This window comes from Littorina saxatilis, linkage group LG8 (assembly GCF_037325665.1).
Source record: "Littorina saxatilis isolate snail1 linkage group LG8, US_GU_Lsax_2.0, whole genome shotgun sequence".
Classification (NCBI taxonomy): domain Eukaryota; kingdom Metazoa; phylum Mollusca; class Gastropoda; order Littorinimorpha; family Littorinidae; genus Littorina; species Littorina saxatilis.
Window position 1 is genome coordinate 37,521,004 of NC_090252.1, and position 17,335 is coordinate 37,538,338.

The window sequence follows — 17,335 nt, forward strand, 5'->3', positions numbered from 1 at the left end:
GCACTGTTGTGCTGTTTTCTTCTTCAAGTCTTTGGTGACAGAGCTGGTGTCTCCTCTTCACTATTTGAATCTCGTACTCTTTTTTTCTTTTCCATGTTTCACTTCAATCACCACGCAGACGCTGGACGAACTAAGTCTAAGAACAAAGACTCAATGCGGAGAACACGCGTGCTTCCGGTAAATCGGAAAACGTCTTTTCAGCGCAACGGCCAACTAATTAGTCAAAACATCTTAAAACAGAAAAAAAAGTTGTTGGTGTTTTTTTGGCGTAAAACATCGGAATTTCGGAATTTTAATTAAAAATCCGTAGCACCGTATTCTGCATATAAAAATCGGAGAAATTACGGAGAAACCGTAGATGTGCACAGGTCTGCTCAACCCTCCGCATGTGAGGTCGGCGTCTTATCAACTAGGCCATTGCCCAGCGGCAAAGGGTTCAAAGAGTGAGCCACTGACCTCTGTTGCTTGAAGGAAGGAGTAGCTGAGCCTCTGGTGGTGATGGTTCTCTTGACCTGTTGTCGCTGGGTCAACCACTTGTCTTCGTCCTCCGAGTCGCTGGACTCTGCTCCCATGCTGGACCCCAGAGAAAAGAGAAGCGTCATCATTAAAATATAGATCTACACAAGCACTTACATGTATACAATCAGCTTTGCTTGCGTTATCATTAAAATACAGATACATGTGTAAAATCAGCTTTACTGTTTGATACAAAGTTCTGTCTCTGTGTGTGTAATTGTGTGTGTATGTGTGTGTGTGTGTGTGTGTGTGTGTGTGTGTGTGTGTGTGATTGTGTGTGTGTGTGTGTGTGTGTGTGTGTGTGTGTGTGTGTGTGTGTGTGTGTGTGTGTTTGTATGTGTGTATGTGTGTGTGATTGTGTGTGTGTGTGTGTGTGTGTGTGTGTGTGTGTGTGTGTGTGTGCGTGTGAATGTGAATGTGAGCTGTGTACTGATACTTGGAAGAGCACTTGTAATGCCCAATGAAGCCTAGACACACAGAATGATTTACACGACATGTGAAGGATGCAATCTTTAGCATACAGAAAGCTGTCCCAGCAGATAGGACTCCGGCATGTCTCTGTCGTGGCTGAGATTGGAATCTAGCTTATTTAAATTTCTTATGTAGCTGGATACTGTTAGATTTCTGATCTCAACTGGCTGAGAGGAGAATTGTGATCATGATTCTGATCTCAGTTGGATCAAATGGGATTTTGGTGTTATAAAACACCGATTGTATACCCCACCATTTTGGTTGCGATACGCTTCTTTCGGTGGAAGCATGCTGGGCATTTAAGTGTTTCTATAACCCACCGAACTCTGACATGGATTACAGGATCTTTTCCGTGCGCACTTGGTCTTGTGTGTACACACAAAGAGGGGTAAGGCACTAGCAGGCCTGCACATCAGTTGACCTGGGAGATCGGAAAAATCTCCACCATTAACCCACCAGGCGCGGGGGGATTCAAACCAACGACCTTCCGCTCGGGAGGCCGGCGTCTTATCCACTAGCATCATAGCGAGATCGAATCTTAGCCATGATAGTCTTATCCACTAGGCCATTGCGCCGGTCATAGCCAGATCCAATCTCAGCCATAATAGTCTTATCCATTGCGCCGGTCATAGCCAGATCCAATCTCAGCCATGATAGTCTTATCCACTAGGCCATTGCGCAGGTCATAGCCAGATCCAATCTCAGCCATAATAGTCTTATCCATTGCGCAGGTCATAGCCAGATCCAATCTCAGCCATAATAGTCTTATCCAATGCGCAGGTCATAGCCAGATCCAATCTCAGCCATAATAGTCATATCCATTGTGCCGGTCATAGCCAGATCCAATCTCAGCCATAATAGTCTTATCCATTGCGCCGGTCATAGCCAGATCCAATCTCAGCCATGATAGTCTTATCCATTGTGCCGGTCATAGCCAGATCCAATCTCAGCCATAATAGTCTTATCCATTGTGTCGGTCATAGCCAGATCCAATCTCAGCCATAATAGTCTTATCCATTGTGCCGGTCATAGCCAGATCCAATCTCAGCCATAATAGTCATATCCATTGTGCCGGTCATAGCCAGATCCAATCTCAGCCATAATAGTCTTTTCCATTGCGCCGGTCATAGCCAAATCCAATCTCAGCCATAATAGTCTTATCCATTGTGCCGGTCATAGCCAGATCCAATCTCAGCCATAATAGTCTTATCCATTGTGTCGGTCATAGCCAGATCCAATCTCAGCCATAATAGTCTTATCCATTGTGCCGGTCATAGCCAGATCTAATCTCAGCCATAATAGTCTTTTCCATTGCGTCGGTCATAGCCAGATCCAATCTCAGCCATGATAGTCTTTTCCATTGCGCCGGTCATAGCCAAATCCAATCTCAGCCATGATAGTCTTATCCATTGTGCCGGTCATAGCCAGATCCAATCTCAGCCATGATAGTCTTATCCATTGCGCCGGTCATAGCCAGATCCAATCTCAGACATGATTGTCTTATGTTATATGAAGTCTTATATCGCGCGCGTATCTCCAGACTCGGACTCAAGGTGCAGGGATCATCTATTTATGCCATGTGAGATGGAATTTTTTACACAATACATCGCGCATTCACATCGACCAGCAGATCGCAGCCATTTCGGCGCATATCCTACTTTTCACGGCCTATTATTCCAAGTCACACGGGTATTTTGGTGGACATTTTTTATCTATGCCTATACAATTTTGCCAGGAAAGACCTTTGTCAATCGTGGGATCTTTAACGTGCACATCCCAATGTAGTGTACACGAAGGGACCTCGGTTTTTCGTCTCATCCGAAAGAATAGCACTTGAACCCACCACCTAGGTTAGGAAAGGGGGGAGAAAATTGCTAACGCCCTGACCCAGGGTCGAACTCGCAACCTCTCGCTTCCGAGCGCAAGTGCGTTACCACTCGGCCACCCAGTCTTATCCACAGGGCCATTGCGGCTGTCATAGCCAGATCCAATCTCAGCCTTGATAATCTACATGTGCAAATGTACAAACCTCTGGCTAGACAAGCCTTCTTCCCCTGGTTGTAGACTAGGCAGGATGTGAATGAAAAATCTCTGATCTCAACAACAACAACAAACAAGAAGGGCAAAGCCCATACGACTCACATGCTTTACACATTTTTCCTACCAAAATACATGTGACCTTGACCCAAGGTCAAGGTCATGCAACACAAAGCTGTTAATTCAAGACATAGGAAGTACAATGGTGCTTATTGGCTCTTTCTACCATGAGATATGGTCACTTTTAGTGGTTCACTACCTTATTTTGGTCACATTTCATAAGGGTCAAAGTGACCTTGACCTTGATCATATGTGACCAAATGTGTCTCATGATGAAAGCATAACATGTGCCCCACATAATTTTTAAGTTTGAAACAGTTATCTTCCATAGTTCAGGGTCAAGGTCACTTCAAAATATGTATACAATCCAACTTTGAAGAGCTCCTGTGACCTTGACCTTGAAGCAAGGTAAACCAAACTGGTATCAAAAGATGGGGCTTACTTTGCCCTATATATCATATATAGGTGAGGTATTGAATCTCAAAAACTTCAGAGAAAATGGGAAAAATGTGAAAAATAGCTGTTTTTTAGGCAACATTTATGGCCCCTGCGACCTTGACCTTGAAGCAAGGTCAAGATGCTATGTATGTTTTTTGGGGCCTTGTCATCATACACCATCTTGCCAAATTTGGTACTGATAGACTGAATAGTGTCCAAGAAATATCCAACGTTAAAGTTTTCCGGACGTCCGGACGGACGGACGTCCGGACGGACGGACGGACGACTCGGGTGAGTACATAGACTCACTTTTGCTTCGCATGTGAGTCAAAAATGCAAACCTCTGTTGCTCAAGGCCCGTCATAGCGACATCCAATCTCAGCGACGATAATTTACACGTGCAAATGAACAAACCTCTGCTGCTCAAGGCCCGTCATTGCGACATCCAATCTCAGCGACGATAATCTACACGTGCAAATGTACAAACCTCTGCTGCTCCAGGCCCAGGACGCGAGAGACGCTGGTCATGCGTTCCTTCTCCTCCTTCCGGTGCTGCTCAAAGCCGCGCAGGTCAATGAACACCGTATCTGGCTCCGGCGTTCTCTTGTTCAGCGACTCTAGCAGAGCTGCCATGGGGGCTACATCTTTGCCTCCTGATGACTCTGAAAAAAGAGAATATTTCATTTCATTACTTACTTGTCTCAAATCTGGAAAGCTGGCAGCAACAGTCGCACTACCCGGATGTGTGTGTGTGTTTGGGTGTCATGGGTGACCTGCATTTATGGCTGAATGACCAAGGTCTTATAAGTGCCAAGATGGAGCCGGCTCATGGAGACCGGGTGTGAAGTGTGTCTATCATATATAGATGCAAGAAGTGTATGGGTGTATGCATGTTATCAACACAAGGACAAATACCAATGGCTTTTATGCTATATGGTGGAATAAATTCTTGTTCTTGACAAGGTGGTGAGACATGAGTACCGACTCTTGAGTCTGCATGTAAAGTTGACCTGTGTTTGTCCAGGCCCGGATCTGAACCCGTGCATCACAAATCCAGTGCTCTACCAACCGAGCTACCAGGCCCACACAATGTGACGATGATTTAACACAGAGAAAGTACAGTGGATAAACCCTGCCCTCATGATCCCCTTTCCCCAGCTTTCAACCTCAGCCAACAGCTTTGCTTTCAGGCAATATTCAATTGAAAATGAAACCAGCACATTCAGGGGACAGAAAACAAGACAAGGACAAGGGTGGGACTGAGAAATGTCATGAACCCTGAAACCGAAAAAAAAAAAAAAAAAAAAAAAGAAATAAAAAAGAAGGCCATAATCGATTCCGGATTTCCGGCATATACCGGAATCCCATCCATGCAAGGATTATCACACAGGCATCTTTCTCAAGACTGCAGTCTTTAATTGAGCCCAAAATGCTAAAGCTCAGTGCAACCAGCTTCACAAAGTCGACTTTGGCCCGATTCATTCGACAATCTACACAAACCTTTTCCTGCCACTCCTGCGGCTTCGGGAACAGCCACCTTGGTACTGGAACCCGCCAAAGTGGTTGACGTTCCAGCTGAACTTGTTTTACTGCCCGCAGTGTCTCTCTTCGCACTCAGCGTCACTGATGTTGTTGAGGTTGATGTGGTGCGGGGCGTAGTGGGGATGCCAATGTCTGCGCCAGTCTGAGGGTCGATGACGGAAGGGTCGTAGTCTCTCCCTGACTGTTTCAGTGAAAACTGCGCCAACTTTTGAATCAGCGTCAGGTTCTCTGTACCTACAAACATTGGGAAAAAAGAAAAGATTTGAAGTAAAAAAGAATGAAAACGCAACCATGCCTGGCTTCTACCTTTTAACTTTCTGGCTGTTCAAAAGAAGAGAAAGACTTTATCATTATTGTCTCTGAGAGCACATTCGTGAGTTTATTTTCTTGTGTCATTTATTATATCACACATTCTATGGCTTTGTAAACTTGTATCTGAATAAAATATTGTTTAAACCAAGAAAAAGACTGAAAACCGCAATCTTTTTTTACAAATTAATTTTCATCATATTCCAGGCTTCAGACTCGATCAAGTCGCTCACATGAAGCAATTACATCAAAATCCTACACGGAAATCTATCAGTCTCGACGAGAGAGTTCTTTCCATCTTGGGCTGTTTACGTCAACAAATTACCCCCGACTGCGTAAGCACATTTTAAAACATGGTATTTGGTTCCATTTTGGCATACCGCGCCCAAGAAAGTGATCACGGAAAATGTTGATTATATTTTCGCGGGAGATGCGCACTGACAAACCGCATAGAGTTCCGTTTGGCTGGCAACACTATAGGTATGTGTAGTCATCAGTGTGATGTTTGAGTAAATGCTTTGACTGGTTATATCCTTATATTCTTATCGTCCCCCGAAATCGGTGTGGTTGAATGGTTTGTTTTAGAATGAAATTGTAAAGCGCCTCAAGCCAATTGCTGGGACTTGCGCTATAGAAAAGCTATTTATTATTATTAATATTATTATTATTAATAAATCGTAGCTTCAACAGTGCTCTGAGCTGACCTGCCACTGCCTTTCCGTCGCCATCACCCCTGCCGGACTGTCGAGCTGCTGATGATGATGATGTTGTCGGAGCAGCGTTGACGCGGGCAGCCTGTTGTTGCTCCAGCTGTGCTCTAAGCGACGGAGGCGGGCTCCATCGGGCAAGCTCGTTGTCATCCTCCAGGGAGGTATCTAACGAAAACAGAGATTTTTAAATATAAAATTTCAAAAATAAATTTTGATTTAATTAATATACTTACCAACTCACATAGAAAGCATTAACTTCAGTTAAAGTGCTAGGACACTGAACTACGCTTCACCCCAAAGGGGAAGCAACCCCCTAAAAAAGAACGGCCTTGACCTCTAACCCAAGCTATACAAGAGTCGAGGTCATACCGTCACGTGACCTATCACGCGTGACTCAACCGCCGCCATGTTGAAACCTCACTCCCACTGAAGTGATCTGTTCATTTTTAGGGAAACCCTAAGCAACAACTTCGTTTTGTGATAAGACATTGAAGCACTCTTGCATGGCAACATGGGGAAATAACTCTGAAACAAAAACCGTATGCCATATAAGGCATGGTCCTTAGCGGTTATTTCCACTACCGGTGTACTGCGCCTGCGCAGGATGTATACCGGTGAAACTCATCCCGTATTAAAACATATACCCCCTTTAAAACATTTGCGGGGCAGGCTGGGAGGGAATTCAATATGTGAGTTGGTAAGTATATTAATTAAATCAAAATTTATTTTTGAAATTTTATATTAAATTACATATTCTTACGCAACTCACATAGAAAGCAGATTGCTAATTTAGGTGGTGGGCAAATGAACTCACAGTTAACATCTTGCAAGTATCTGGCCTGTAGCTACAATAGCTGGCAAACCGAAATTTCTGTTCTGCCGAGCACCAGATACGTCCCCAGGAAAAACATAAAAAGACATCTTCTGCAGAAGATGTCTAGTAGATGTGTGCTAAAAAAGCGGGTACTTAAAATACCCCGCCGATAGAAACTCATGACTACGTCCCTGAACGTTCAATGAGCTGCATTCATGACTTATGTAAGTCTCTCAGACTTGAGAACAGGTAAAGAAGAGGCCTACACTCTGACCTCTTGAGCCCGTGCTGCCTGAAAAGGGAGGACTGACTGCCCCCCCCCCCCCCCTTTTCCTTGCCACCACTGTAGGCATGCCTAATCAATGTGGCAGTCCATTTAGCTAAGGTTGACTTCACTAAATCATTGCCTCTAGAAGAGGCTAATTTTGTCAAGGATTAAACAATCCGAACTCAAAAACTCCAAAACTAGGAGCAAGTCCCAAGTCGGGACTGGAGATTTGCTTTCAGCCAACCAAAGGGAGGTTCCCTTTAATCACGCTGGCTACAAAGAACCCAAGTGAAAATATTTTGCGACCTAGCTGTGTCAGTGCAACTGAAATCACATAAAGTCTTAATTCAGAGACGTGGGAGAAAAATCGGAAAGCCAGGATAGGTGGTTCGCCACCCGCATTGAACGGAGAGAAGTGGAGTTCTTTCCGTTAATATACGCCATTAGTTCCAAGCCAGTCAAAGTGACACAAAACGAAGACGCTGAACCCCTATGGAATCTCTAAACCAAATCCAGAGTTGGGGCAGAAGACCCTGAGCGTCTCAATGATTCCCTTACAGTAGACACCCGTGTGGCTCGAGTGTAAAAACGGCGCCCTCTTGCCAGCCCAAAGGACTGGCAACCAAGATTGAATGGGCCCATAATGTGCGACCAACAGGCCGCTCAAAGTAAAATCGAGAGTATTATCCGGGAACAGGGAGACGAACATTTAGCGGAAGGTGATAGTACCGAGAGGCAAAACTTCTATCAGCGGCTTCTCCAAATTCACCGGAAGGAGAAGAAGCGCGTAGTGAGATAGGGTCCAATCCGAGTGGACATTCTTGGCCGGCTGACTAGAGTCTGCCAATAAATACATAGAGCCTCTAAGAAAGGTACTTCACCGCTAAAAAGATCTCGTGGTGGAAAAAACCACATCAAAACCTCGCATGCTCGCTGTGGCAGTAATAAGGGGCGAGATGCCACCCCCTGCTTATTGAGATAAAAGACCACTGTGGTGTTGTCTGATTGAATCAACACAAGTTCTCCCCTGACAAGAGAAAAGAAATCCGCAAGAGACAGAACTGCTTCGCTGGTGGAGAGAGAACCAACGGGAACGCCCTGCATGAGCAGTGGTGTGAGAATCCAAAGATTGGTTGTGTCTGTGAACCAGTCAAGAAAAGACACTAACATGTTCCAGCTCTTCATTTGATTGCTTAGAAAACGAAACCAGAGCCCTGAAGATCTGAATTAAATATATGCACGATCTATATAAGTGACCCAACAGGAAGGGCCCCAGTGCCTCCCTCAATAAAGTGGAAGTTCTAATCGCCCCTCCAGCCGCTGTGGGAAAACACAGAGGCAGAGAGAAGAACACTAAGACTCCAGTTGACAAGTGCCAAGAGTATGCAAGAAAGCGTGCTATTGTTTGCCCACTGAAGCCTACCGCTAAATCGCCTCGAGGAGATAAAGTGGTGGGTATTTGGCAACGTGCCACACCGAGAAGAAGATAAAAACCAAAGCTGAGAACGGCCAGCTTAGCGCTTTTCTCTGATAAGAAAAGCCGAGGCGTGCCGTGGGCTTTTCCTTTTGCTGTGAGATTCTCTCTGTTAAAGAGTCCGCGTGCAAAGAGGAGGATTCGCAAAGAAAAACCCTCGAGCAAGGAAGAGATTTAAGTCTCACCGACAGAACAATACTGTCGGCCGAGGCCTTTTCCCAGAAGAACAGCAAAGCTAAGCCCTTTGAATATGTGTCCCGACAGACCACAAAGGCATCCCATCCCGTGAGTACGAAACCGCACAAGGGAAAGAATGAATCAAAGTCTTGCACCAAGACGATAATAGAAAGAAGTGAGGCCACGATCTTCCACAGCCAGGAGATCATTGTTCCTGAAAACATACAGTTTCTCCTTGCTATGAACATTAAAGATGTATGATCGACAAGTACGGTGCAACCGGAAGCGGTTCCGTAGTACGAAGAAAAGAATAAACTAAGTTCTTAGGCTTGGTGTAACCTAGGCCTACGGATATCGCTCAGCGAGTGAAGCGTTACTTGCGCGGGTGACGCAAGCGAAAGCAACGCCGCATCGCTGCCCACAAAGGAAGTGGTGGAAAAGGAGAATCATATGAGAAAACTTCCCCAAGTTAAAATTCTAGAGCCAGACAAGAAAGCGTCCCTGCGTGTGTAAACCGCAAGTGCGTACAACCGTGCCACGACTGACATTTGTTCGGCTGAAACCTTAGCCAAAGAGGCCAGGAGTATGGGGACGTCTTTCACGCTAGAGTCGTTTCGAAATACGAAAGGATCCGACGACACCGCGATCGACCGCGAAAGAGATCGAAGAAGTGTCTCAAAGAGACGCAAGTTCCAACGAGTATCTTCCCGTTTCATCCAAACCAAGTAATGCGCCTTCAGAGTAAGCACAATGTTTGTCCAAACGATAGACATCCTCTCTGAGATTAGCCGACTCCGGAGTGACCGGAAGCGGTGCACTCGGCAAAGCGTAAGTCTCAATAAGACTGTGATGACGACGGGAGAGAGCAAACTTGCGTGAATGAAACGAAGTGCTCGACTTCCGTAACTGGTCTGAGGCAAGCCATAGCTGAGCAGCATCAGGAGCCTGACCGTGTGCAGCCAGTAAAGGCACAGTATCCACAGGCAAGCTATTCTCAGAACCCGAAGTTCTAGCCAGCACCCTGGAAAGTTCGTAAGCAACAGAAGGAGACTCGCTAAAACGATATCCCTGAACTTCCATTAAAGCAGGGCGGAAATCACCCACCACTGAGGGTGGTGGTGCCGCAGAGCTTGTCATAGCTGTCACCCCTTCGGCGAAGTACTTGGCAGACACCTGAGCTGCAGTAACCATAGCTGGTTTAAGTCTGAGTGACAACTTGACATCAACTTCCTCCTCAGAAACTGAGTGAGAATCGTCGAACTCCGAATCTGCTGTGGCCGGACCGTGAAAGTCACTGTGACTAGCTGCGTCACTAAAACGATCCACCACAGGCGAGGCTGATTGCAAAACGGAAGAACCGTGCAAAGCCTGCCCGAAAGCAGCTTCCTGCCCAGAGGGAGGAAGTTGAGACTTGTTTACATTCACCGGAGACATACCAGTCTGCCTGTGAGTACAACTGTCTCGTTGTCCGGTGTCGACCCCCCGTGAGTTCCGCTTGCTAAGAGCGATAGCCTCTGGGAAAGTCGAACTTTCACCCCCCGGCCGTGGCGGGAGGGCTACTAGTTCCGGCCCAACTTGTTGTCCGGTGTCGACCCCCCGAGTTCCGCTTGCTAAGAGCGATAGCCTCCGGGGAGTCGTACTTTCACCCCCCGGCCGTGGCGGGGGGGCTACTAGTTCCGGCCCAACTTGTTGTCCGGTGTCGACCCCCCGAGTTCCGCTTGCTAAGAGCGATAGCCTCCGGGGAGTCGTACTTTCACCCCCCGGCCGTGGCGGGGGGGCTACTAGTTCCGGCCCAACTTGAACACTTTCACCAGAGAACCTGGCTACCGGTGAACATGACTAACCTGTAGAGCGTGAAAGCTCCTCGTATGAAGTAAACACACTCCTCTGCGTGCACGTCAGCCGAAGTGACTGTGCATGAAGGCGTGACAACAAGCCGCGTCGCCCACTCCCGCCGGGAGCGAGCACAAAATCGACGAATGGCAACCTGTTATACATTTGGGTCGAAAACATCTCAAAAAAGGGAAGAAAAACCATCTTTAACACAAGTATTCTTTCCCACTGTGTTTGCCTTGGCTGAAGTAACCTAAATTTAACCTGCTTCAGCACCGGCATGATTGGACTCATAGGGTCCGAAATTTAACAGACATTCTTTCTTTCTTCTTTATATAGTGTTTAAAGCCATATGTACTCGATGACTATACACACTAATTGCTTTACCCACAGCTGGAGACAGCTAAATTAAGTTCCCTGCAAGATATTGCAATTTTATTTTGATCTAGATCGTCCTATTTATCTAGATTTGCCACAGAGGTAGCGTTGACGCAAGGGAAAAACCTCCGCGTCTTTGTTGACATCCTCACTTTTTCAGAGGCTAGAACAAGCTGTAAAACAAGTATATGGTCGGCGCATGGCGACATATCGTCATTACATGTTCTTATGGTGCGTTTGACATCGATTATAGACAAACTACACTTTGTAAACACGGGAGCGCGTACATATGCCTTTAACGTCGTTTTAACCATTCAAGGCTATTTTAATAACAGAGACGTAGTAGTAAGAGAAGCTGGGTCAAGAACAGAAATGGTAGTGCCTTTGCCTTTCTCTTTATGCGAACTTAATAGGAGAAACCTCAGCAGCTACTGACTAGTCTGTGGTTTCTATTTCTCCTTGTCAGCCATTGCTGACAAAAACCCAGTCTGAGTTATGATATTGATAAACAACAACCAGACCGAACAACGGAGAAAGAAACAAACGCAAGCAAAAGCAAACAATTAGAACGAGCTCACCCAAACTTGTGCATGAGAAGCAGGGACCTGTAGACGGGGTGAAACACTGTCCAGAAGACAGTAGGCTAAAAGCCTGCAGCGTAGTGTAAAAAGCGTCCGAACTACTTGGAGACTGAAGTGGGAGTGAGGTTTCAACATGGCGGCGGTTGAGTCACGCGTGATAGGTCACGTGACGGTATGACCTCGACTCTTGTATAGCTTGGGTTAGAGGTCAAGGCCGTTCTTTTTTAGGGGGTTGCTTCCCCTTTGGGGTGAAGCGTAGTTCAGTGTCCTAGCACTTTAACTGAAGTTAATGCTTTCTATGTGAGTTGCGTAAGAATATGTAATTTAATGTTCATTTCAGGATCTTTGTTGATGGCACTATTGCAAAAGGTCTAGGAGTAGAACTCAGAACTGTATTACGAAAGGATAAAGGTTTTAGGCTTAACCTAATCTTCGATCCAGTCATTTGAACATGCACAGAGAATAATTGTAAACGTCATTACATATTGAGAATAAACAATCTATGTTTCCGCTAAACGTGTTAAAGCTAAACAGCAGTCAATTATCACTGCTGCACAAAATGTATCGCAGCAATGTCTCACATGTGAAGTCCTCAAACAAGAGCATATACTCTGAGTTAAAGAAAGTACACCTAAAGCGCCATTTTGGACAGTTTTCTGATGATTTGGACCTTAAAAACTGTGCCAAATAGTTAAATGGCTTTTAATCAGCGAGCAGGTTTGCTTCGTCGAGCTCTTCTGTGTCAGGAGCCGGATTCCGTTCGTCATCATATCTTATATAGTCCTCATAGATGCCCATTAGTCAAAGCAGATTAAGACCGTTGGATTGAGGAAGTCCAACCTACAGTCTAGCAAACCCATGCATACCCAATGCCATACAGGGCTAAAACGCTTCGCATAATATAAACAAACGGTCTGTTGGAAAATATCAAAGTCTGAAATGATACAAACCACAGCATTCAGATTTAAAAAATAGAACGCTCAAACACTAATTCTAAGATCTTCATCGTGGGATATGTGCGCGTTATAAATTCTCGTATTATCATCATTATTAGTCAACACCCAAAACGAACTCTGTAGCTCTCGGCTCAATTTTAAATCTGTATCTCCAGGAATATTCTCAGCGCTCATTCACATTGGTTTCTTTTTTGTTTTATTCTTTCCTTTTGTTGTTTTCCTCCCTTGCAAAATAGAAAACTCTACATTTTAATGACAGGGGTGAGGTGCACGAACCAAAAGTGGGTGCCGCCTAAACGGGAGGGAACAAACCAATGTTATTATGTGTTCAGCCACAATGTAATTTCTCTTTGGAGATAATAAGGTATACACCAGTTAACAGTTCTGCGGTCATAGTGGAACTCGCACATGCGCATATAATTTATTCAAGAGTTTTTATTCTTTTTCCTTTGATTAGAACGCATGCGCAGATAATTTTTGCCAGTGTTTTTGTTCTTCCTCCTCCCCCAGTTTCCTTCTTCGTTTCACGTAGGCGCCAGAACTGTTAACTGGTGTATTATTGTATTGCACTGTTTGGTATTGGGCTTGTTTGTTTGTTTGTTTGCTTAACGCCCAGCCGACCACGAAGGGCCATAATTATCAGGGCGGTGCTGCTTTGACATATAACGTGCGCCACACACAAGGCATAAGTCGCAGCACAGGCTTCATATCTCACCCAGTCACATTATTCTGACACCGGACCAACCAGTCCTAGCACTAACCCCATAATGCCAGACGCCAGGCGGAGCAGCCACTAGATTGCCAATTTTAAAGTCTTAGGTATGACCCGGCCGGGGTTCGAACCCACGACCTCCCGATCACGGGGCGGACGCCTTACCACCAGGCCACCGTGCCGGTGTTTGGTATTGGGTGGCAACTTTCTCGTGCACCTTAGTCCCAGAGCCTGAAGCCTGAAGCCTCACCCAGATCGATGGAGTCGAGAATCTGCATGGAGAGGTTGGGAGCTTTGGCCGACATGTAGGAGAGCGCCAACTCCTTGTCCCTGCGTCTCAGCTCCTCCCTCTCCTCCTTCCTCCGCCTCTCCTTCACCTCCCTCTCCTCGCGGGTCTTCTTCTCCTGCGCCTTCCGGTCCTGTTCGATCCTCTCTAGCTCTCGGTTGCTGTCCAGCTCCCTACTCCTGATTTTACTTTCGTGTGCGTCGCTATTGTACATGTCCCCGCTAAAAGCGTCGTCCATCCCCGTGCCTGCGTCGTGCTTGTTCGTGTCACGGCTCAAAGCCTTGTCTGTCGCAGCGGCTCGGCTTCTCTCCGCTCGGCTGACCACAATGTCAAGGTCAACGGTGCGACCTCCGAACAGAGACGAGCCGGATGCGCGGTTGTTTTCCGACAGCTGCGCCAGGAGAAGGTCACCGGCCTCGACGAGCCCCATCTGGCGATTGTTGGCGAAAGGTGTCTGCCTGTTGCTTTGAGGCGGGGCTGTGTTGTCTGGCCGTATGTGTTCATCAGGGGCGGTGGATGTGGTGGCAGTGGTGGGTGGTGGGGACAGTCCTTGCTCTCTTTCTTTCTGCCGCTGCTTGTCGCGGCGAGCGATCCTCTCCAAGTCTTTCCAGCTACTCACATTCTCCTCCCCCTCATCTTCCAGGAGTGTGGTCACTGAAAAAAAATGTGCTGCTTTAATTACAATAATATCAATACAGTAGAACCCCCTGTTTAAGACCCCCCCATTTAAGACTTCCCCCATTGTAAGACCTCGGTTTTTCAGACTTTCTGTTCATACCCTGTGTAAATCTAGCTTCATTCTCAGACTCCCTCCGTTTTAAGACCTGGTTTTCTCACATTTGTGGAGGTCTTAAAGTTTCACTGTACTTATTGTTGTTAAAAGGGAGGTTCCACTGTGATAGATTACATAGCGCAAACCTCTCCGGGCTTTACATATTAACCATGAATAAAAAGATACAGTAGTACCTGCCATATCCGGTCACCCATTAGTCATTGCAAAGGTGACCGCAAATATCAGGTGGCCGTTCATTCCTCCTCCAAAAAAAACCCAAAAACACGATCAAGTTTTCATGAAGAAAAGAAAGCGATCATCCACGAGCCGCCGAGTCAATTATAGAAGGAAAACTCATTAGTCCTGGGAAAGCTGGCCGCTCCGGGCAGGTTCACGCCCACGAAAGGGCCGGAAATGGAAGGGACTACTGTACTATTTAGCATAACATCAAATACATGTATTGTACATTCTACTAGCAAAATAACGTAACGGTAAACTTACAACAACACATTAGCCACCTATGGACAATACCAGGTGGATAGATAAACAACACACAATCAATCATCTACAATCAACATTGAAAAATCTTAATGAACAAAGAATCTAGACACACGACATTAGATTCCTTAGTGTCCATACTACGCATGCAGAATTGTGGCTTGACTGCTCTTAAAATAGATATATAAACAAGCAAAACATAAAAACGTGCGCAAGTTGTTTCCCCTGGATGTTAAACAGGAGTAGATTCTTATTTAAAGTCTGAAAAATGAATGTGTGTGTGTAAGTGTTTTCAATTATTTCAAAGGTTAAAATAAATAGTTCCAGGCTCTGAAAGGAGAAAACAAAAATCTTTCAAGCAAATGCTCCCAAAAATGTCTGTACCAATTTTCATGACAATCCGTCTGGTAGTTTTTTGAAAATCGCCTTTCAGACAGAGAGACACACACACATACATCTGGAGACAAACCTCACCCCCTGCCCGCGTTAAATCATTCAGTCAAGTTTTGACTGAATGTAAAAAGGGTTGGTTGGGGAACCAGAAACTTAAAATCATTTTTCAGGCCAAACATTTGTTCTTTTGCCAAATATACTACCCTCAGTTCCTACATGACATTGCAGTTCACCTTTACAAGAACACTTAAAAGCACACAAGAACCTTTGACCTTGCAGAGAAAGAACGGCAACTGACCTTCCTGGGCTGCCAGCAAGGCCGCAAGGTCATTATCAAAGGTCAGGTTCGACGAGTCAGAGAGGGAAGCGTTGTTCTTGTCGACAGATGGAATATGGATCATTCCTGGAGGACTTTTGAAAAAGTCCAAGGCGGACTCCCCGCTCAGGCTCGTGTCAAGGTCTTTCTCGTCGTCATAGTCATGTTCCGGAACTTTGAGGTTGCGATGAAAAATCACCGGCTCTTCGGAATCCGAGGACATCTGGAACAGAGGTGTGAATGTAAAATGACAAGAAAGGACAAGGGTTTCCAAGTGTCAAAACTGGCAAAAATAAATATCAAAATTTGCATGAATTTCTTATACAGTGGAATCCCCTATTTAAGACCTCCCCACTTTTAAGATCTTGCTGTTTCAGACTTTCTGTTCAAAACGTCTGCAAATGTATCCCCATTGTAACACTCTCTTCTTTTTAAGACCTGATTTTCTCAGATTGTTTTAGGCCTTAAAATGGGGGTCACACTGTACCTGCAACTCTCGCCAAAGACTCATCTTCCTTGTGGCTAGCGGTCCCCAGGGAACGCTACTTCCTAGCTTTGCTAGCCCAAACTCACCATTCGTACAGCTAAGAAACGGGGGTCTGGTGAATGGCAGTCACATCAGGCAAGCAAACTATCAAGTGGCAGCACGCCATAAGGATGCCTGGTAATATGTCTCACAAAAAGTCGCTTAGAGCTAAATTATTATCAATGTTATAAATCAAGAGTTCTGACTGACTGACAGATTATTTTTGGGTATTATAACCAGTAAAATACAAAATAGTCTAGAAACTACAAACTATGTAAGTATAAGTTAAAAAAAAAAGTATTTGTTTAGTTTAACACTTTCTACCCCACCTATGTTGACCAATGTTTGTTTAGCCGAGACCAGCTGTGCTGCAGCAGGTCACTCAGAATTGTAGTAACTGTGTAGACACTGTGTATCAACACGCTGGAATGCAGGCGTTAGATCGACGTTACAGGAAGCGACTGAAGTGACTGTGTGTACGGATATATCCGTACCAGGTCAGATAGAGCCATATGAGTGGGTACGGATATATATCCGTACCTGGGAGACAATGAGTTAACAGCTATTTTCAACATTATTTGACCCGACTTGACATCCAATGAACAGCACCCTCGGGGCATCACGATTCAATTTATTAGAATTTAAAGAAAGAGAGACAAAAAACAAACAGAAATCTAATATATATTATATAATTAATTATTATCTGCCCCAAATCAAGCGCTCACGTCAGACATATCAAAGTCTATGCTGGGTAGCGACTTCTCCACTTCAGCGAAGATGTTGTCCATCTGAGGTTTGAGACCCCTCCCGGTTTCCATGTTAACAGGTGCATGTGCTCCCACAGGCAAGTCCTGTTCCCCGTCACTGCTGTCCGATGCTGTATCCATGGTGACAGGTGTAGTTGGTCTGAAAATAACTAAAATAATGATGCACATGTAATGATGTATACTTGCTTCGTTTTAAAGATGCACCCTGGCTATATTGCCACATAACTAAAATGTTAAAAGGGCACATATAATTTCTGTGGTGTGTACCATGCAGTAGGGTTGGGGGGGTGTTGGGTTGAAAACCCATAGACGTCTTCTTTGTTCATAGGCTGTAACTCCCACGTTCACTCATGTATAACCGTTTTATACCCCGCCATTCAGGCAGCATACGCCGCTTTCGATGAAACCATGCTGGATATTTTCATGTTTCTATAACCAACCGAACTCTGACATAGATTTACAGGATCTTTTCCGTCCGCACTTGGTCTTGTGCTTGAGTGT

General features: G+C 45.4%; 1 protein-coding gene across 1 annotated transcript in view; it reads right to left on the reverse strand.

Moving 5' to 3' along the window:
- LOC138973445 (dynein axonemal assembly factor 8-like) overlaps window positions 1-17,335 on the reverse strand; it is a 79,008-nt gene that overhangs the window by 48,922 nt on the left and 12,751 nt on the right. Inside the window, exons 2-8 of the mRNA XM_070346166.1 lie at window positions 16,793-16,983; window positions 15,524-15,764; window positions 13,527-14,216; window positions 6,078-6,248; window positions 5,023-5,298; window positions 4,010-4,184; window positions 457-573 (exon numbers count right to left, since the gene is read on the reverse strand). Coding sequence (XP_070202267.1) covers window positions 457-573; window positions 4,010-4,184; window positions 5,023-5,298; window positions 6,078-6,248; window positions 13,527-14,216; window positions 15,524-15,764; window positions 16,793-16,954 — 1,832 coding nt within the window. The 5' untranslated portion in view covers window positions 16,955-16,983. The remainder of the gene's footprint in view (window positions 1-456; window positions 574-4,009; window positions 4,185-5,022; window positions 5,299-6,077; window positions 6,249-13,526; window positions 14,217-15,523; window positions 15,765-16,792; window positions 16,984-17,335) is intronic.